Source organism: Festucalex cinctus, chromosome 9 (genome assembly GCF_051991245.1).
Source record: "Festucalex cinctus isolate MCC-2025b chromosome 9, RoL_Fcin_1.0, whole genome shotgun sequence".
NCBI lineage: Eukaryota > Metazoa > Chordata > Actinopteri > Syngnathiformes > Syngnathidae > Festucalex > Festucalex cinctus.
This window is the reverse complement of record NC_135419.1, coordinates 7,713,768-7,736,683: the sequence shown is the minus strand read 5'-3', so window position 1 is coordinate 7,736,683 and position 22,916 is coordinate 7,713,768. Positions and strand designations below refer to the sequence as shown.

General features: G+C 42.0%; 3 protein-coding genes and 2 pseudogenes across 3 annotated transcripts in view; all 5 read left to right on the top strand.

Moving 5' to 3' along the window:
* Positions 1-1,212: 1,212 nt before the first annotated feature.
* Positions 1,213-22,916, top strand: part of LOC144025391 (protocadherin alpha-C2-like) — a 144,410-nt gene continuing 122,706 nt past the window's right edge. The window contains exon 1 of the mRNA XM_077531338.1: positions 1,213-3,710. Within this exon, the coding sequence (XP_077387464.1) occupies positions 1,371-3,710 (2,340 nt within the window). The 5' untranslated portion in view covers positions 1,213-1,370. The remainder of the gene's footprint in view (positions 3,711-22,916) is intronic.
* Positions 4,767-7,751, top strand: LOC144026242 (protocadherin alpha-8 pseudogene; annotated as a pseudogene).
* Positions 8,752-16,210, top strand: LOC144026240 (protocadherin alpha-8-like). The gene is made up of 4 exons (XM_077532829.1): positions 8,752-11,079; positions 12,607-13,285; positions 14,237-14,988; positions 16,199-16,210. The coding sequence occupies exons 1-4, from the start codon at positions 8,752-8,754 to the stop codon at positions 16,208-16,210; spliced, it is 3,771 nt and encodes a 1,256-aa protein (XP_077388955.1).
* Positions 16,343-18,694, top strand: LOC144026239 (protocadherin alpha-8-like). The gene has a single exon (XM_077532828.1). It carries the CDS (start codon positions 16,343-16,345, stop codon positions 18,692-18,694), a length of 2,352 nt encoding a protein of 783 aa, XP_077388954.1.
* Positions 19,537-21,937, top strand: LOC144026238 (protocadherin alpha-3 pseudogene; annotated as a pseudogene).

Here is a 22,916-nt window from a genome sequence, read left to right as displayed (position 1 = left end):
CCGTTGCCAGAGTTTGGTCCGCATTGCCGGCAGTAAGTCGGATTCGTTTCCGGTGAGGGTTGGACTCCGCCAAGGTTGCCCTTTGTCACCGATTCTGTTCATAACTTTTATGGACAGAATTTCTAGGCGCAGCCGAGGAGTGGAGGGGTTCCGGTTTGGTGGCCTCAGCATTGCATCTCTGCTCTTTGCAGATGATGTGGTGCTGTTGGCTTCATCAGGCCGGGACCTTCAGCTCTCACTGGAGCGGTTCGCAGCCGAGTGTGAAGCGGCTGGGATGAGGATCAGCACCTCCAAATCCGAGACCATGGTCCTCAGTCGGAAAAGGGTGGAGTGTCGACTTCAGGTCGGGGATGAGATCCTGCCCCAAGTGGAGGAGTTCAAGTATCTTGGGGTCTTGTTCACGAGTGAGGGTAGGATGGAGCGGGAGATCGACAGGCGGATCGGTGCAGCGTCTGCAGTGATGCGGACTCTGTATCGGTCCGTCGTGGTGAAGAAAGAGCTGAGCCAAAAGGCAAAGCTCTCGATTTACCGGTCGATCTACGTTCCAACCCTCACCTATGGTCACGAGCTGTGGGTCGTGACCGAAAGAACGAGATCCCGGATACAAGCGGCCGAAATGAGTTTCCTCCGCAGGGTGTCCGGGCTCTCCCTTAGAGATAGGGTGAGAAGCTCGGTCATCCGGGAGGGACTCAGAGTCGAGCCGCTGCTCCTCCGCGTTGAGAGGAGCCAGCTGAGGTGGCTCGGGCATCTGGTTCGGATGCCTCCTGGACGCCTCCCTGGGGAGGTGTTCCGGGCATGTCCCACCGGTGGGAGGCCCCGGGGACGACCCAGGACACGCTGGAGAGACTATGTCTCTCGGCTGGCCTGGGAACGCCTTGGGATCCCACCGGAGGAGCTGGTTGAAGTGGCTGGGGAGAGGGAAGTCTGGGTTTCCCTCCTGAAGCTGCTGCCCCCGCGACCCGACCCCGGATAAGCGGAAGAAGATGGATGGATGGATGGATGCTACATTTTGTATATAAAGAAATGCAGTGTTCAGCAGGACGAGAACTTCAAAAACTATTTGACAGCAAGTCAGAATCATGCTTACATTCATGTTTATAGTATTCATGCACATAATGAAATATAACCACTAGGTGGCAGCTTCTGATCAGTATACAGTGTTGAGCATGAGGCGTCCTGCCCCTTCTGGAATCGTTTTGTTCAAGTCATCAGAGGAGACGGTACCTTCAACAGAGGCGGATGTTGCAGTCGTTTCAGTCCTACATTGTCTTGTATTTTTAGTTATACTTTATGATAAATTATTTTGTCATTTTGGTGGGTTAAGTTTTTGGTGGAATTTGGATTTCAAAGCTCCAATCCAAGCTGAGAGGATGGGAGCAGGAGGACAAAGGCGAGGTCTGTTTCTCTGCATCATGTTGGTTTGTCTGGAGCAGATCGCAGCACAGATCAAATATTCCATCGCAGAGGAAGTCAAAGTGGGAACCGTGGTGGGGAACGTCGCCAAGGATCTGGGATTGGACATCAGCACGTTGGTGGAGAGACGTTTTCGGATTGTTTCGGGCAATGAGGGGCCTCAGTTTGAGGTAAATGTGAACAATGGCGTCCTCTTTGTGCGTAAAAGCATCAACAGAGAGGAGATATGTGAGGGCATTTCACCATGTTTAGTTAATCTGAAATTAGTCGCTGAGAATCCGATGGAAATTCATCATGTTGGTGTAGAAATTATAGACATTAATGACAATTCACCCACTTTTCAAGAGGTAGAGAAGAAATTTGAAATATATGAGTCCACTCTTCCAGGCAGAAGCTTTCAGTTACCAAATGCATATGACCCAGATGTTGTCACTAATACGGTGCGTGCGTATAAATTAAATGCAAATGAATATTTTAGTGCACAAATTAGTGAAATAGATGAAGACAAGGTGCCATTTTTGGTTTTACAAAAGTCTTTAGACCGAGAAAAACACTCTGAGCACAGACTTGTTCTGACTGCAGTCGACGGTGGAAATCCACCAAGATCGGGAAGTCTTAACATTACGGTTAAAGTGCTTGATTCAAATGATAACCAGCCAAGATTTACACAAAACCTCTATTCTCTAACTTTATCTGAAAATGTGAAACCTGACACAAGCATTATTCAGGTGGAAGCAACAGATCTGGATGAGGGATTAAACAGTGAAATTGAATATTATTTTGGAGGACAACTTGATTCAAAAATCTATGAAATGTTCAGTTTGGATAAAATCACTGGTGAAGTAAGAGTAAAGGGCCAAATTGATTTTGAGAAAGTTGATGTTTACAAATTGGACGTCCATGCGACAGACAAAGGACATCCTCCAATGAGCACCTATTGCAGGGTGGTCATAAAAGTAGTTGATGAAAATGATAACCAACCTGAAATAGACGTGACATCTCTTTCAAAAACGGTACCAGAAGACTCCAAACCTGGGACTGTCGTTTCTCTTATAAGCATCACCGACAAAGACGTCGGATTGAATGGCAAAGTCATATGTAGTCTTTCACAAAATGTCCCATTCGAGTTAAAACCTTCATTTCAAGATAACATGTACTCGCTGGTTCTGAAAGACAGACTGGATCGAGAATTAGTGGCGGATTATGACATCACAATCACAGCTACAGACTGTGGTCGACCTCCTTTGTCCACTTTTAAAATTCTCCATGTGGATGTGTCAGACGTTAATGATAATATTCCAACCTTCTTGCACAATCCAATCCAACTTTATTTGCTGGAAAATAATGTGCCAGGGAAGTCCATTTTTTCTGTCACTGCATTTGATAAAGACTTGAATGAAAATGCAGCTCTGACGTATCACATTAACAGAGGAGAAGGAAGCCAAGTTAAAATGTCAACTTTTTTAAACATCAACCCCGAGAATGGTGAAATATCAGCACTAAAAAGTTTTGACTTTGAGACGCTGAAAAGTTTCCAGTTCCAAGTGGTGGCCACCGACGGCGGAAGTCCTCCACTGAGCAGCAACGTGACGGTGAACGTGTTCATTCTGGATCAGAACGACAACGCTCCAGTCATCCTGTATCCAGTCAGCTCCAACGGTTCGGCTGAAGGCGTGGAGGAGATTCCCCGCAATATGAAAGCAGGAGACTTGGTGACTAAAGTCCGAGCCTATGACGCCGATATCGGATATAACGGCTGGTTGCTGTTTTCTCTGCAGCAAGTCACCGACCACAGTCTGTTTTCTTTGGACCGCTATACGGGCCAGATCCGAACACTTCGCTCCTTGACGGAGACAGACGAGGCTGAGCATGGACTGCTCATACTGGTCAAAGACAACGGCAACGTTTCGCTCTCGGCAACAGCTACTGTGACTGTCAAACTTGTGGAGCCCAAAGAGGCTTTTGCAGCTTCCGATGTCAAAAGTGCAGCAAAAGTGGACAATGAGGAGGACAATGTGACTTTTTATCTCATCATCACTTTGGGCTCCGTCTCGCTGCTTTTTGTCATCAGCATCATCGTGCTGATCGCCATGCAGTGCTCCAAATCCACAGAGTACACTTCCAAATATCTACAAGACGCTAATTATGATGGCACGCTGTGTCACAGCATCCAGTACAGATCGGGAGACAAACGCTACATGTTAGTTGGACCCAGGATGAGTATCGGGTCCACCATCGTCCCGGGCAGCCACGCCAACACTCTCGTGCTCCCTGACAGGAGAAACACTTCGGGGGAGGTAAGGCAAAACTTACATTTTTCGTTTTTACTGAAAACACACACAAAACACAAATTTTTAGTTCATTTTAGAACGATGGTTCGCAACTGTTGTCACCCTGGTGCTCACATCTTACTGTTGTTGGTTTCAACCCACTGTTGTGGAAAATCAGAACAAAAAAGTTTTTTCGTTGTTTAAAAATAGCAAATTGCTGTGACGCCCGCAAGCCTAAGGGTGAGCTGCTCTATATTTTTTCAAGAGTCAAATATGACTAGCGCACAATTAACACTTCCCATCACTTGCCTAACATGTACTTTGTGGGAATTTGTCACGCATCTATATTGTACTGAATTCGCCAGAATATACAGTACATGTTTTTTTTAAGCAACTTGGCGTAAAAAAAAAAAAAAAAGGGTCCACGACCCACTCTTGGGTCCTAACCCACCAGTACAGAATGACTGATTCAGACAGCATACATGTGAAAAATGTTCCACTGTTGTTGTTTTTTAATTGGTGGAATGGAGATTGATCCATAAAAAAAAAAGAACACAAATGTGGCCATATTGCTTCAGTATAAAATCAGACACATTTTGACATTGCCCAATAAACATCGTCTATAATGGTTGTTTTGGATTTAAGAAGTCGTTCCATTGCTTGTCAGACCAATCAGAATGCTTTTACCGACTCACTCCCCTCAAGACCTGGCGCTGTCCATGGTGCTGAACCTATTTGAGTGGCCACTGGCCAGTGAATATATGACTGGCTCAGACTAGCCTACTGTCGTCCTAAATGTGCAAGCAAAACACACGTTTATAGGAAATAGGCGGACGTAAGAAATCAGCTGCCCTGTCACACATTCAAAATATACCCCCCCCCCCTCACACCCCACGTTTTCAGGTGCCAACCTGTTCCCAAGCCGACCGCTTCACCAGTTTTCTTTATCACAGCATCATCCTGATATAATACCAAGTATGATTGTCCACTAGGTGTCAGTGTTTAAACGTGGATGGCGCATCAAAAATGTTGTTTGAAAAAAGGAACGTCATTGGTGGACTACAAAGAACACAATTGCTCGGGTTCGCATGCGGAGCCTCCTCCGTCCGAGCGTGTTTCTTTATTTCTAACCACGGCATACGTGTAGAAAATATTCATTGCTATCCAGTTATGGTGTTTTAAATTATAACTCATACGAAGATAAAGGAAGAAGACGGATAAACATGTATTGGACGCGCCCTGTGTTTTTCCCCCTCCTGCTTTGTTTCGGGGAGCTGGTTTCAGCCCAGCTGAAATATTCCGTTCCAGAAGAGGTTAAGGTCGGATCTGCTGTTGGGAATGTTGCAAAGGATTTGGGCCTCGATGTCGGCACTTTGACGAGCAGGAGGTTTCGCATTGTGACCGGCGCACAGGACGCGCTGTTTGAGGTAAACCCGAACAATGGGCTGCTGTTGGTGCAGAAACGCCTCGATCGCGAGCAGCTGTGCGACAGGAATGCTGTGTGTGTGATGGATCTCAAAATTGTTGTTGAGAACCCGCTGGAGATTCATTATGTCTCCGTGGAAGTGACAGATGCCAACGACCACGCGCCGAGCTTTGCGGAAAAGGGGACAGTAATAGAAATAGCAGAAAATACTTTATCTGGTGCACGCTTTCAATTACCAGGTGCAAAAGACCCAGATGTTGGAATTAATTCAATCCAGCGTTATAAACTCAGTCAGAACGACCATTTCCAACTTGAAATTCGGGATAGAGATGATGATAAAATTCCATTTTTATTGTTACAAAAACAGCTAGACAGGGAAGAGAAAATTAACCATAGCTTAATTTTGTCTGCTATAGATGGAGGGACACCATCAAAATCTGCACACCTTAATGTGACTATACGCGTTCTTGATATCAATGATAACAGACCTATTTTCTCAAAAGAGGGATATTCTATTGCATTGCAAGAAAATGCTGCATTAGGCACCTTTGTAATCAAAGTTCAAGCCACTGACCTGGATGATGGAGCAAATGGGGAGGTGGAATATGAATTTCGAGGGGACATGAATACAGATGTGTTGCATCTTTTTAGTCTTGACAAAAAATTGGGTGAAATTCGAGTTAATGGTCAAATTGACTTTGAGACTTATAATGTGTTCAAGTTGGACGTGCAGGCCTCCGACAAAGGTCAGCCTCCCATGACAACAGATTGCAGAGTCATTATAAAGATTCAAGATGTGAATGATAACAAACCCGAGATTGACGTGACATCCATTACGAGCATGGTCCCAGAAGATGCGAAACGTGGGACTGTGATTGCTCTCATCAGTATCACTGATATTGATTCGGGCCCCAATGGGAAAGTTATTTGCAGTCTAACAGAAAATGTACCATTTGAATTAAAGCCATCATTCAAAGAAAATATGTATTCCTTAGTGACAAAAGACATTTTAGACAGAGAAACAAAATCAAGTTATGACATTTCAATCACAGCGACTGACTGTGGTGAACCTCCCCTTTCCACATTCAAAACTGTAAGCATCCAAGTAAAAGATGTGAATGATAACATCCCAGAATTCCCACAAAATCCTTTAGAGTTATATCTGACAGAAAACAATGAACCTGGTGCTTCGGTCTTTTCAGTCAAAGCTTTTGATAACGACTTAGATGACAATGCTGCAGTGTCCTATTATATCGTCAGACAGGGAGGTCATACTGACATCACATCTTTCCTGAATGTCAATTCTGAAAATGGACAAATATCGGCTCTAAAAAGTTTTGACTTTGAGACGCTGAAAAGTTTCCAGTTCCAAGTGGTGGCCACCGACGGCGGAAGTCCTCCACTGAGCAGCAACGTGACGGTGAACGTGTTCATTCTGGATCAGAACGACAACGCTCCAGTCATCCTGTATCCAGTCAGCTCCAACGGTTCGGCTGAAGGCGTGGAGGAGATTCCCCGCAATATGAAAGCAGGAGACTTGGTGACTAAAGTCCGAGCCTATGACGCCGATATCGGATATAACGGCTGGTTGCTGTTTTCTCTGCAGCAAGTCACCGACCACAGTCTGTTTTCTTTGGACCGCTATACGGGCCAGATCCGAACACTTCGCTCCTTGACGGAGACAGACGAGGCTGAGCATGGACTGCTCATACTGGTCAAAGACAACGGCAACGTTTCGCTCTCGGCAACAGCTACTGTGACTGTCAAACTTGTGGAGCCCAAAGAGGCTTTTGCAGCTTCCGATGTCAAAAGTGCAGCAAAAGTGGACAATGAGGAGGACAATGTGACTTTTTATCTCATCATCACTTTGGGCTCCGTCTCGCTGCTTTTTGTCATCAGCATCATCGTGCTGATCGCCATGCAGTGCTCCAAATCCACAGAGTACACTTCCAAATATCTACAAGACGCTAATTATGATGGCACGCTGTGTCACAGCATCCAGTACAGATCGGGAGACAAACGCTACATGTTAGTTGGACCCAGGATGAGTATCGGCTCCACCATCGTCCCGGGCAGCCATGCCAACACTTTAGTGCTCCCAGACAGGAGAAACACTTCTGGGGAGGTAAGACAAAAGCTGTTTCCTATGTTTCTTACAATTGAAGTGACGGAAATGAATATTTTTAATTTGATCCTTCTTTTGATCTGTAAAAGAAACAATGTTGCAATATTTCCATGAAATTGATAGCAAATTTTAAAAACTCATGTTGTCATAAAAAAAGATGCTGGTTGCTTGTAGTAGATGAGAACAATGGGTCTTCATTGCTATTTATGTTGCACAATTGTTGCTTGTGAACATGTTCCTCTTCAAGCTGTTTAGTTGCTCTATAGTATAAAGTGCTTCATGCATGGCCAAGTTTCAAGTTCTGTTTTGAGCAATGTAAGTTTCTTGAATACAGATATGGATTTGAGCTAGGTGAGACAAAAGTGGCTTATTGTTGAGTGAATGGCGGATGATATATATATATTTTTTTAATTTTCAGGGGCGATGAATGGTTTGCTGTATGTTGATGCAAATGTGTTTGTTTATTTTTTGTCCTCAACGACATCCCATTTGTCTTCAGCCAGACTTCGCCTACTGAAAATGGAAAATTCATTAATTTCATTTCTTAGATTATTATTATTTTTATAACTGAAAGCTGAAGTGCCAAAAATGTTTTGAACAACAATAGTTCCCTATTGTTTTTGCAAAGACATACATTCAACATAATGGCATAAATTCTTCTTTTTCTTCTTACAATAATAATAATAATAATAATAATAATAATAATAATAATAATAATAATAATAATAATGAGAAGAAGAAGAAGAAGAATACTCTTTTTTTCCCCAATATATTTTGCTGAGATTACAAGTCAATTGTACGTTTTTCGACCAGAAATATTTTTCTGACCATCCAAACCTGATCTGCAACACATCCTTTTTCTTCTTCATTATTATTATTATTATTATTATTATTATTATTATTATTATTATTATTATTATTATTATTATTATTATTATTATTATTATTATTATTATTATTATTATTATTTTGTAATTCTCTATTGTTTTAATACACTAACTTCTCCTGCTATGATTGACTTGACTCACCAGTTGCGGCCGGATGTCGTCAGCGCACAGTTAATCTTGCATTGTGGGGCACATAGTTTATTGTCACAGCATTAATTTAAAATGTAGCGTGTTGCTCTATTTGAACTTCATCGTGTTGGTTTTAAGCACTTATTGAATATAAATAATGACTTACTGGGTCGGGTGTTCGAAATAGGGAATATTTTTCGTTGGACAATTTAGGACTATTTTACATTTGTTATTAGATTTTTTTCCCCCCCAAACGTTGCCAACGTTTCTGTCGTTCCTCTTGGTGTCAGTGTAACATTAAAAATCATGGCCATGGCCCTCCCCAGTACATACATCTTTTGTTTGAGCTTGACAAAATCTCAGGCGGCTTTTAAGACTGAGGTCGTACACATCGTGTTGGAGCAGCGCAAAAAAAAAAAAAAAAAAAAAAGACACAAAATGACTTGGATTTAAACATCACCTATAGGATTTTGTGTAGCTGCATTTTACTGTTGTCGGGAGATGGCGGCCCGTGTTCTTTTTCATTTTGCTTTGCTTCTGCTGCTGGGAAAAAGGGCTTTGTCAGAAATTCGCTACTCCATTCCCGAGGAGGTTAAAGATGGAACTGTCGTGGGGAATATTGCAAAGGATCTGGGCCTTGATATCAGCTCTCTGGTTGCTCGACGGTTCCGAGTGGTTTCCGAATCGAAGGAGGCCTTTTTTGAGGTAAACCAGCACAATGGGGTGTTGTACGTGAGCAAGAGAATAGACAGAGATGACTCGTGTCAGGGCAGCGGCGCCTGCCTCTTTGAGCTCAAAGTGATCGTGGAAAGCCCGTTGGAAATACATTATGTCGTTATAGAAATCACAGATGTCAACGACCACTCCCCCGTTTTTACTGAAAAGGAGCAAACGTTTGAAATTGCGGAGCACACGTTGCCTGGTAAAAGATTCCAGTTGCATGCAGCGCATGATCCTGACGCAGGGATGAACTCCATCCGCGCATACACGTTGACGTCAAATGAGCATTTTGAAGTAGATGTCCGCCAGAGCGATGAGGATAAAATTCCATTTTTGGTGCTGAAAAAAATTCTGGACCGGGAACAAAAGGCAAAACACTCGCTGCTGGTCACAGCGGTGGATGGAGGGAAACCTCCCCGATCGGGCACTCTAAATGTGTCCATTATTGTCCTCGATATCAACGACAATAGACCTATATTCAGTCAGGATAATTACCAAATTACAATACCAGAAAATATTCAGATTGGTACTTCAATATTTAAAATAAACGGTACAGACCCAGATGAAGGCATTAACGGGGAAATTGAATACAGCCTTGCAAAGACATTGAAGAAAAATGTTTACAGTGTATTTGAAGTGGAGAAATTGACTGGGGTGATTCGAGTAAAAGGAAAAGTAGATTATGAAGAAAATGACGTATTTAAACTAGACATTGAAGCATCCGACAGAGGAACCCCACCCCTGACAGGGGAGTGTAGAGTCATTATAAAGATAAGAGACATGAATGATAATGTTCCAGAAATAGAAGTGACGTCACTGTCAAATATAGTGCCCGAAGACTCAAAACCTGGTACAGTTATATCCCTCATTAGCGTGAAGGATAAAGATTCTGGTGTTAATGGCAAAATTATCTCCACCATAACAAATGATGTCCCTTTTGAATTAAAACCATCCTACAAAGAAAACATATTTTCAGTGGTGACTAAAGAATATTTGGACAGAGAGGAAGTGTCTCATTATGAAATCACAATTAAAGCCACAGACTGTGGTGAGCCTCCTTTATCAGCTGTCAAATCTCTCAATATTCAGATATCAGATGTGAACGATAACAGTCCACACTTTGAACAGAACCCCCTTGAGTTTTATTTATCAGAGAACAACGTGGCTGGGAATTCAATTTTCTATGTAAGTGCAACAGACAAGGATATAAATGAGAATGCAGCTATTTCATATCATATTGTGAGAGAAGGACGGCTCAATGACATCATGTCTTTCCTAAATATAAATTCAGAGAATGGACAAATATCAGCTCTAAAAAGTTTTGACTTTGAGGCGCTGAAAAGTTTCCAGTTCCAAGTGGTGGCCACCGACGGCGGAAGTCCTCCACTGAGCAGCAACGTGACGGTGAACGTGTTCATTCTGGATCAGAACGACAACGCTCCAGTCATCCTGTATCCAGTCAGCTCCAACGGTTCGGCTGAAGGCGTGGAGGAGATTCCCCGCAATATGAAAGCAGGAGACTTGGTGACTAAAGTCCGAGCCTATGACGCCGATATCGGATATAACGGCTGGTTGCTGTTTTCTCTGCAGCAAGTCACCGACCACAGTCTGTTTTCTTTGGACCGCTATACGGGCCAGATCCGAACACTTCGCTCCTTGACGGAGACAGACGAGGCTGAGCATGGACTGCTCATACTGGTCAAAGACAACGGCAACGTTTCGCTCTCGGCAACAGCTACTGTGACTGTCAAACTTGTGGAGCCCAAAGAGGCTTTTGCAGCTTCCGATGTCAAAAGTGCAGCAAAAGTGGACAATGAGGAGGACAATGTGACTTTTTATCTCATCATCACTTTGGGCTCCGTCTCGCTCCTTTTTGTCATCAGCATCATCGTGCTGATCGCCATGCAGTGCTCCAAATCCACAGAGTACACTTCCAAATATCTACAAGACGCTAATTATGATGGCACGCTGTGTCACAGCATCCAGTACAGATCGGGAGACAAACGCTACATGTTAGTTGGACCCAGGATGAGTATCGGGTCCACCATTGTCCCGGGTAGCCACGCCAACACTCTGGTGCTCCCTGACAGGAGAAACACTTTGGGGGAGGTAAGACAGAAAATAATATATTTATGTTTCTAATGTTTCTTGTATGTGCTTTCAGTTAGCTATTAATTGCTGTTTGTGGGTCTGACATTTGACCCCAACTTTCCTAAAACCGTTGAACTAGCTTGGATCTCATTTGAGTTATTGTTTTGACACTTTTATTCCTCTTTTTTTTTTTTTTTTTTTTTAAACATGTACTCCATACAAACACCTACAGCCATCTGCAAGTCAATTTAGTGAAATACTAAATGTGCCTCACAAGAGGAGACCAATGTCAGAATCAGAATGTTTAAGAATCTATCTCTGGTAGTTTGAGACACACTAGTATTACATTATCAAGTAATAACAAAAATAACACTTTGGATATACTAAATACAGAAAGTCTACCACATACAGAAAGTTATGTAAAGATAGCATTAGTGCTGTAGTACCAAACAATGACAGCTGTGCAAATGATTCAGAATCTGTAACCAGTAGTGTAATAACTTGTTGCCAGTGCATGTAATAATCATAATACAATAAGGAATATGTTCACTATTTAAGGCCACTTTTGTTGAGTTTCTATTTGAAACCCATTACATTACACATTATTGCAATACAAACTAGTATGTGTTTTAGTCATATAGTGAGTGAGTGAGTAGTGTACTGCACATGCTTCTCAAATATCACGACTTTAGTGATCCTGAATATAACAATCATGTCGAATTTGAAGTAGTCCAGATGCTGCAGTAGTTTGTGTGCATATAGTAAATTAATCACTAACAAGAAATTAGTGGTTTGACTTTATTGGTCACACGTTTGGTTATCAGTAACGTTGTGGCTTTGACGGTTCGATTCATCTTGCTTTGTTCAAAGTTATGAATTACAAAATATATCTATCTACCTGTCAAGTTAATTTGCTTACTTTTCCCGGCATGACTACAATGTACATAATGTAGTGCTGTATCTGTGGCATTATACTTTAATTTAAATGATGTAACTTTCTTGTGTTGATAGTGAGTGGCTTACCGCAGGTGCTTCTCAACATGAACCTTTTTTAGTGAACAAAAATCATTGTGTGAGCATAATTTGAAGCATAATGAGTCAGTATTTCTGTGTGCATATTGTGCCATAATTGTTGCAGTTTAGCAAAAAATAATTGGTCTTTTTATGGTTCTTGTCAATTTCTCTGATTCATTGAAGCATTTTTTGTTAGTAAGAAATATGGCCTCATTTAAGTAAAAGAATGTATAGGTTCAGCTTTTATTATTTGGAGAGTATTAGTATTAGTAGTTTGGATTCTGTCCATTACAGAAAACGATGTGGTGTGGTCAAGAAATAGCCTATTTGTTGAAAAACAGTGATGGCATACTGAAAGCAGTTCATGCTTGCTACCTCTTGGTGTCACTATGACATCATGAGACTGCGAGCTGAGGCACTCCTCTCACTTGCCTTTTGTCTGAACGGAGCAAAGGAAGCAGAGCAGATCAAATACTGCAGTGCGTTCGTTCCGTCATTGTGCTCTTCTCAACGTGTCTGGTCCACTAACAGGGTTCAGTTCTCTTTTGGATCATGATGGGGAATGGTACACACATCTGGAAAATGCGACACTTCTGTTTTGGCTTTTATCTGGCTGTTCTGATTTTGTCTGGAGAGCATGTTCGAGCTCAGATAAGGTACTCTGTTGCTGAGGAGGTTAAAGAGGGAACTGTGGTTGGAAATATCGCCAAGGATCTCGGGCTTGATATCAGCAGCTTGACCGATCGACGCTTCCGCGTCGTGTCCAGTTCCAAGGAGACTATTTTTGAGGTAAATCAGAACAATGGGGCTCTGTACGTGCACAAACATATTGACAGAGAGGATCTGTGCCAGGGCGGTGCTGCGTGTCTCGTGGAGCTGAAAATCCTTGTGGAAAACCCTCTTGAAATCCATTACGTGCTGGTGGAAATCGTGGATGTGAACGACCACAATCCGAGCTTTCCCGAAGCCGAGCAGATGTTCGAAATAGCCGAGCACACTTTGCCAGGGAGGAGATTTCAGTTGCACACAGCCCGGGATCCAGACGCGGGCACCAACTCCATCCGCACGTACACGTTGACGCAAAATGAACATTTTGAGGTTAATATCCGTCAAAGTGATGCCGGGAAGGTTCCGTTTTTGGTGCTGAAGAAATCTCTGGACCGGGAGCAGAAGGACAAACATTCGCTGCTGGTCACAGCGGTGGATGGAGGTAAACCTCCACTTTCAGGCACTCTAAACTTGTCCATTATTGTCATAGACATTAATGATAATGCACCCATTTTTAGCCAGGATATTTACGAAATTACAATGGCAGAAAATATTGAAATTGGCACGTCCATATTTAAAATGAATGCAACAGATCCAGATGAAGGAACTAATGGAGAAATTGAATACATTTTTTCAAAAACGTTAAGTAGAAATGTATATGATATTTTTGAATTGGACAAAGTAACTGGAGAGATTCATGTAAAAGGAAAAATAGATTTTGAAGAAAATGACGTTTATGAGCTGGAAGTTGATGCATCAGATAAAGCGACACCTCCGATGACAGGTGAGTGTAGAATTATAATAAAGATAAAAGATGTCAACGATAATACTCCACAAATAGAAGTGACATCACTGTCAAATAAAGTGTCTGAAGATTCTAAACCTGGTACAGTGATTTCCCTCATTAGTGTCACAGATAAAGATTCAGGTGTGAATGCTAAAATTATTTCACAAATAACAAATAATGTACCATTTGAATTAAAGCCGTCTTACAAGGAGAACACCTACTCAGTTGTCACCAAAACAGTTTTGGATAGAGAGGAAGTGGCACATTATGAATTAATAATTAACGCTACAGATTGTGGTCAGCCTCCTTTATCTGCATTTAAAACTTTGAGCATCCAAGTGGCTGACGTAAATGACAACAGTCCACATTTTCAACAAAACCCGCTCGAGTTTTATCTTTTGGAGAACAACATTGCAGGAACGTCTCTATTTGCTGTGAGTGCAACAGACAAAGACGTGGATGAAAATGCAGCGATTTCATATCAAATATCAAGAGGGGCAAAAACAAATGACATTGCATCTTTCCTAAACATAAATTCAGAAAATGGACAAATATCAGCATTAAAAAGTTTTGACTTTGAGACGCTGAAAAGTTTCCATTTCCAAGTGGTGGCCACCGACGGCGGAAGTCCTCCACTGAGCAGCAACGTGACGGTGAACGTGTTCATTCTGGATCAGAACGACAACGCTCCAGTCATCCTGTATCCAGTCAGCTCCAACGGTTCGGCTGAAGGCGTGGAGGAGATTCCCCGCAATATGAAAGCAGGAGACTTGGTGACTAAAGTCCGAGCCTATGACGCCGATATCGGATATAACGGCTGGTTGCTGTTTTCTCTGCAGCAAGTCACCGACCACAGTCTGTTTTCTTTGGACCGCTATACGGGCCAGATCCGAACACTTCGCTCCTTGACGGAGACAGACGAGGCTGAGCATGGACTGCTCATACTGGTCAAAGACAACGGCAACGTTTCGCTCTCGGCAACAGCTACTGTGACTGTCAAACTTGTGGAGCCCAAAGAGGCTTTTGCAGCTTCCGATGTCAAAAGTGCAGCAAAAGTGGACAATGAGGAGGACAATGTGACTTTTTATCTCATCATCACTTTGGGCTCCGTCTCGCTCCTTTTTGTCATCAGCATCATCGTGCTGATCGCCATGCAGTGTTCCAAATCCACAGAGTACACTTCCAAATATCTACAAGACGCTAATTATGATGGCACGCTGTGTCACAGCATCCAGTACAGATCGGGAGATAAACGCTACATGTTAGTCGGACCCAGGATGAGTATCGGGTCCACCGTCGTCCCGGGAAGCCACGCCAACACTTTGGTGCTCCCTGACAGGAGAAACACTTCGGGGGAGGTAAGAAGAACTTTGACATCTACTTGTGTGACTATTGGAGACTTGTGTTTGGTTTTCTGGCATTCTTCACTATACACAGTCTGGGCTCATGCTGGCTATTTATGTCAACTTCAAAACCATTTTAGCTGTGTTAATGTAAATATAAGGTTATTTCCCAAGAGTGAATGAATATTTTGTTTGATTATTTGCAATTTCAGCTCTAGCAATATTGCAAGATTACATCAACTCTCTCACTACTGTTGGTGATTTGAAACACTTGATCACTTCATTTCATTGTCATGCAGCGAATCACACAATTTAGCTGAAATTGGTTTCATTTTCTACCTAATTACATCTTGAACATTATTTTCCACCATATTACAGTATTCATCAATTTTTGGTCAAGGGAGCTAATTCATGTATGGTAACCATTTGAAAGAGGCATTTACTCGCTTACTTAATGAGCAAATGAATGACACAATTTTGATTTAAAAAATTAGACAACTTCTGCTGTCCATGGAAAAGACTTTCATTTTAATTTAAGAGGTTCACACTCCCCCTGCTCGCTAAATAATAACCTTATAACTAAGCAATATAAGAAGATGCTAAAATAGTAAATATCGCACTGTGCAAATAAACTGGAATGTGAAGGGTTAAAATAAAATAATTGATTATTATTATTATTATTATTACTACTACTACTACTACTACTACTACTACTACGAATAATAATAATAATAATAATAATAATAATAATAATAATAATAATAATAACAAGAAGAAGAAGAATAATGAAAAGCTAGTTAAACACTTTGCAGTAAAGCAGCAAAATTAGGGCTATTGATAAAAAAAAAAATCCATCATAAATAATCCAAATATGTTAATGGTTACTACTTTTACGCTATTTTCAAAAGTTCTGAAATTTAGTCATGCAATTCAAACTAGAAACTGCGCATTACAACCGGGGGAAGGATGCAGAAAACAAACAATTTTTGCCACAAAAGGAAAAACACTTTGTGATTGATTACTGTGTAGCCCATGCTGTCAGTTATGACTACATGAGCTTGGTTTTCACGGGATTTGATTGGTGGCTGTAAATTGATACTTTAAACGGGCTGTGCCGGTTTATGAATGATGCTAGTAATATTCCCTCCGCTTGGTGTCACTGTATTATCAATTAAGGGCAAAACGGACGCATTCCCACCCTCGGAACATCCTTTGTTTGATCCAGCTCACCATTTAGAACAGGCATGCGAACCAGGAGGGTCTGCTTTGCTTTCCACGAGAAATATTTACTCTGCTGTGAAAAGGGACGGCATATTGTTCATCTGAGAAGAGAGGCATAGCCTAATATTTTTCAAGGGTTATTTGAACGATGTGGAGCGGAAAAGGCTGCAGCCGCTGGCTGGCTTTTGTTTTATATCTGCATTTATATTTGGAAGAACGAGCTTGGGCTGAACTTCGTTACTCCGTTCCGGAGGAGGTAAAAGAGGGCACACTGGTTGGAAATGTCGCCAAGGATCTTGGTCTGGATAAATCCTCTCTGGTGGATCGACAGTTTCGGGTGGTGTCTGGATCGAAAGAGACGTTTTTCCACGTCAGGCCGGAAAATGGTGCGTTGGAGGTCCGTAGGAAAATTGATAGAGAGGCGCTTTGTGAGGGCAGCCGCGCGTGCGTCATGGAGCTGAAAATTCTGGTTGAAAACCCGCTGGAAATGCATCACGTCGTCGTGGAGATTACTGACGTGAACGATCACTCTCCGAACTTTGCTGACAAAGAACAGGTATTTGAAATAGCTGAACAATCGTCTCCTGGAACGCGATTCCAGCTTCAAGCAGCCCGTGATCCAGATGCTGGAATGAACTCGGTGCGCACATATACTTTAACGGCTAATGAACATTTTGAACTGGATATAAGCCAAAATGACGAGGAGAAAATACCTTTTTTAGTGTTGAAAAAGCCTTTAGACAGGGAACAGAATAGAAAGCATGTGCTATTTGTTACTGCAGTCGATGGGGGGAAGCCACCAAGATCAAGTACACTTAATGTGACAATTATTGTTCTTGACAGTAATGATAACCGTCCAACTTTTAGTCGAGATACTTATACTGTGGAAATAAAAGAAAATGTTATTGTTGGTGTAAGTGTCACAAGGGTAAATGCCACAGATCCCGATGAAGGGACAAATGGGGAAATCGAATATAGCCTTAGCAAAAATTTAAATAAAGCTGACATTTTTGAACTAGACAAGTTAAGCGGACTCATTAAGTTGAAAGGTCCTGTTGATTTTGAGGACACCGAGATTTATAAACTTGATATTCAAGCATCTGATAAAGGGCAACCTCCTTTAACAGGGAGGTGTCGAGTTATTGTAAAAATAAAAGATGTGAATGATAACCCTCCTGAAATTGAAGTCACATCGCTGTCGAGTAAAGTGTCTGAAGACTCCAAAATCGGTACAGTTATTTCCCTCATTAGTGTGACAGATAAAGACTCTGGTGTGAATGGTAAAATTATTTCGCAGATTACCAATGATGTCCCGTTTGAATTAAAACCTTCCTACAAAGAAAACATTTACTCAGTAGTCACAAAGGAATATTTAGACAGAGAAGAAGTATCAAACTATAAAATAACCATAACAGCGACAGACTGTGGTGAGCCTCCTTTGTCAACTTTTCAAATTTTAAATATTCAAATATCAGATGTGAACGATAATAAACCACATTTCCACCAGTATCCACTTAACTTTTACCTCTCAGAAAATAATAATGCTGGACAGCCAATATTTGCTGTCAGTGCAACAGATAACGACGTGAATGAAAATGCAGCTCTTTCTTACAATATCATTAGAATGGGGATCGAAAGTGATGTAACATCTTTTCTGAACATAAATTCAGAAAATGGACAAATATCAGCACTAAAAAGTTTTGACTTTGAGACGCTGAAAAGTTTCCAGTTCCAAGTGGTGGCCACCGACGGCGGAAGTCCTCCACTGAGCAGCAACGTGACGGTGAACGTGTTCATTCTGGATCAGAACGACAACGCTCCAGTCATCCTGTATCCAGTCAGCTCCAACGGTTCGGCTGAAGGCGTGGAGGAGATTCCCCGCAATATGAAAGCAGGAGACTTGGTGACTAAAGTCCGAGCCTATGACGCCGATATCGGATATAACGGCTGGTTGCTGTTTTCTCTGCAGCAAGTCACCGACCACAGTCTGTTTTCTTTGGACCGCTATACGGGCCAGATCCGAACACTTCGCTCCTTGACGGAGACAGACGAGGCTGAGCATGGACTGCTCATACTGGTCAAAGACAACGGCAACGTTTCGCTCTCGGCAACAGCTACTGTGACTGTCAAACTTGTGGAGCCCAAAGAGGCTTTTGCAGCTTCCGATGTCAAAAGTGCAGCAAAAGTGGACAATGAGGAGGACAATGTGACTTTTTATCTCATCATCACTTTGGGCTCCGTCTCGCTCCTTTTTGTCATCAGCATCATCGTGCTGATCGCCATGCAGTGCTCCAAATCCACAGAGTACACTTCCAAATATCTACAAGACGCTAATTATGATGGCACGCTGTGTCACAGCATCCAGTACAGATCAGGAGACAAACGCTACATGTTAGTTGGACCCAGGATGAGTATCGGGTCCACCGTCGTCCCGGGCAGCCACGCCAACACTCTGGTGCTCCCTGACAGGAGAAACACTTCAGGGGAGGTAAGAATCTGACAAACAATAATGCTCATACGTTACAGTTTTGATTCCTTATTGATTTCTATCAGATAAATTCACATTACAAATGCAACTGTTTGTTTGACAAATACGTGCGTAGTTGAACTTTGAAGTTGAAAGAATAGTATTTTAACTATTTTGGAACAGATTTATGAAACAAATTAATCTTTTGAGTCAGTTAGTATTTTTGCTTTGAGTTCCCAAGCCTCCATTGCTGTAGTTTTTAATCTATTTAAAAAAAATATTATAAACAATATAACCAAAAGGCAATTGTGTTAATTGCCATAAAGTGTTGCCTATATTGAGAATGTATTTAAAAATCTCCTTTTGGTGGTATGAATGAAATGGGGTGCATGGGTGCTCTCCTTGGTGCTGAAATTACAACTTGACTGTCGCTGAGGGACGTTGACTATTTTAGGCGTTACGAGTCCAAATTATGTGACCTAATTTCCTTATCTGAATATAAAAAAACAAAAACAAAAAACACAGAACCATCACGAATTGCTTCTGGTTATTTTTGTCATGTAATTTCGTCTTTTCATTCACCTGATGAATAAAACACATGGTACAAGAGTAGGGCGACATTTATTTGAGCATTGGTAATTTTAATAATATCCTCTAGATGTCGCTGTGACATCAATAAAGGCCATATGCATAAGTGGTCCTCCTTTTGGCTTTTGTCTGCATTCTAAAGAGAGGGTTTATTTGTTTCCGCATTTCGAATGGCGCGGTTTGATTTCTGATCACATACAGCGGTGGGGCTGTGCAGATTTATTTGTTTTTGGGTGTGGACCTCCCATCTTTCAGAAATAATAATGAAAGGAAACCGAGGATGTAAAATGAGGAGCTTTTTGTGCTTTCTTCTGCATTCGTGTCTGCTGTTGTTTTTCGGGGAGCGGGCTTTGGCCGAGCTGCGTTACTCTATTCCAGAGGAGATGGCGACTGGAACTGTTGTGGGCAATGTTGCAAAAGATCTCGGGCTGGACAGAAGCTCCCTGATTGACAGGCGTTTCAGGGTGGTGTCAGGAGACGCGGACGTATATTTTGAGGTAAACGGAGACAATGGAGCCCTGCAGGTCCGACGCAAAATTGACAGAGAGGAGCTTTGTCATGGGAGCGGCGCATGTGTAATGGAGCTCAAGATACTGGTTGAGAATCCTCTCGAGGTGCATTATGTAGTGGTGGAAATCACCGATGTAAACGACCACAGTCCTGTTTTTTCTCAAAAGAAACAGATTTTTGAAATAGCTGAACATTCATCACCAGGAACACGATTCCAGCTGCATGCAGCCCGTGATCCAGATGCTGGAATTAACTCCGTTCGCACTTACACGCTAACGCCTAATGAACATTTTGAACTGGATATTGTTCAGAGTGATGATGAAAAAATACCGTTTTTGGTCCTGAAAAAGTCGTTAGACAGAGAGCAGAAAAATAAGCACTTCCTATTTGTTACTGCAGTTGATGGGGGGAAACCTCAAAAGTCAGGCATGCTTAATGTTTCCATTATTGTGCTTGACAATAATGATAATCGACCAATGTTTAGTCAAGACACTTACAATGTTGAAATATATGAAAACACGCCCGGTGGTACAATTGTAGCACGCGTGAATGCAACAGATGCAGATGAAGGTACAAATGGTGAAATTGAATATAGCCTCAGTAAAACTTTGGCAAGCAAAGTGTCTGATATTTTTGAAATAGATAGTTTGAGTGGCCAAATTAAGTTAAAAGGGCCCGTGAACTATGAGGAATCAGAGATTTATAAAATAGAAATTGAGGCCTCTGACAAGGGAACACCTCCGCTGACAAGCAGGTGCCGTGTGGTTGTAAAAATAAAAGATGTCAATGATAATCCACCAGTAATAGAAGTGACATCACTATCAAATAAATTGTCGGAGGATTCCAAGCCAGGAACAGTTATTTCTCTCATTAGTGTTATGGATAAAGACTCTGGTTTGAATGGTAAAATCATTTTGCGCATCACCAATGATGTTCCCTTTGAATTAAAACCTTCCTATAAGGAGAACACTTATTCACTTGTCACGAAGGGATTTTTGGATCGTGAGGAGGTTTCTCATTATGAAATAACAATTAAAGCTACAGATTGTGGAGATCCTCCTTTATCCAGTTTTAGGACATTTGACATAGAGTTATCTGATGTGAATGACAACAGTCCGCGTTTTGAACAAAGTCTGTTAAATTTTTACCTGCTCGAAAACAACATCGCCGGAGCATCAGTATTCTCCTTAAGGGCAACTGATAATGATGTGAATGAAAATGCAGTTATTCAATACAAAATAGCTCGAGGTGAGAAGGATAACACAGCGACAACTTTTATGAATATAAATTCAGAAAATGGAGACGTCATGGCATTAAAAAGTTTTGACTTTGAGTCGCTGAAAAGTTTCCAGTTCCAAGTGGTGGCCACCGACGGCGGAAGTCCTCCACTGAGCAGCAACGTGACGGTGAACGTGTTCATTCTGGATCAGAACGACAACGCTCCAGTCATCCTGTATCCAGTCAGCTCCAACGGTTCGGCTGAAGGCGTGGAGGAGATTCCCCGCAATATGAAAGCAGGAGACTTGGTGACTAAAGTCCGAGCCTATGACGCCGATATCGGATATAACGGCTGGTTGCTGTTTTCTCTGCAGCAAGTCACCGACCACAGTCTGTTTTCTTTGGACCGCTATACGGGCCAGATCCGAACACTTCGCTCCTTGACGGAGACAGACGAGGCTGAGCATGGACTGCTCATACTGGTCAAAGACAACGGCAACGTTTCGCTCTCGGCAACAGCTACTGTGACTGTCAAACTTGTGGAGCCCAAAGAGGCTTTTGCAGCTTCCGATGTCAAAAGTGCAGCAAAAGTGGACAATGAGGAGGACAATGTGACTTTTTATCTCATCATCACTTTGGGCTCCGTCTCGCTCCTTTTTGTCATCAGCATCATCGTGCTGATCGCCATGCAGTGCTCCAAATCCACAGAGTACACTTCCAAATATCTACAAGACGCTAATTATGATGGCACGCTGTGTCACAGCATCCAGTACAGATCGGGAGATAAACGCTACATGTTAGTCGGACCCAGGATGAGTATCGGGTCCACCGTCGTCCCGGGCAGCCACGCCAACACTTTGGTGCTCCCTGACAGGAGACACACCTCTGGGGAGGTAAGACATTTTTTCCCCATGCAGTTATTGTTTACAAGTGATGTGTGCCTACTGCCTATAGTGGTGACTAAATACTTCTGAGTGTTGTAAAATGTTGATTACCAGTTGAATTTGGTGAGGAATTTGGGGTTTGCATATTGTTATGAACATGACTTTGCATAGCTGCTGTTGTTTCTGCTGGCTCTTATTTATTTGTATTGATATTGCACTTATTTGCATGGTGGCTGGCATTTTATCAATTAATTTGGTCCTCAAATCCAGGAGGAAATACATGAGTTCTCTTTTAGTTCCAGGCAGTCATGCTCCCCAACAGGAGACACTCTTATGATGGGGTCAGGCCTAACCAAGTAATAATCTATTTTTAGGACAGATTTCCATCAGAAATTCTTGTAACTAAATAATGCCATTTACAGGAATATTACATCAGTGTGTGCAAAAGTCCAAAACAAAATAAAGCCACAAAATTCAACATTTTACACATAGCCTATACATTGAGCTCAAACAGGGGTTGAGAGGATGTATAGCACGCTAACAACATGTTTATCACTCATCTATCAGACATTCCAAACTCATTTAATCAAATAATAAACTTTGTGTAGGGTACCCACACCACGGTATATGTATTTAAAATTTAAAATATAAATAACACATAGCCTAATTATTGTTGCGAGATCTGGACAACCAAATCCAAATGTTGGAGAGTTGCATTAAAGATGTGCAATGTGGTGCTGAATGGTGTGATTGCGCAATTCTATACATCTCTTTTTTTGTATTTTATTGTATTTTATTTATTTATTTTAATCAAGAAATTGCCATTCCCCTCATTGACCGGTTAAATAACGTGTGTGTTTGAAATGAATTAATCCCACTTCCTGGAGGTAGTCACTTGGTGTCAGTATGTGAGCACAAATGTGCACCGATAGATTTTCTTTGTCAAAAATGATCCTCCCCTTTGTCGGGTGGATTTTTTACACAATAGTGCTTGGTGCATTCTGGGCGCACACCGTGATAGTGAGCACGGTATTTGTGCGGATTTAAAAATGAGA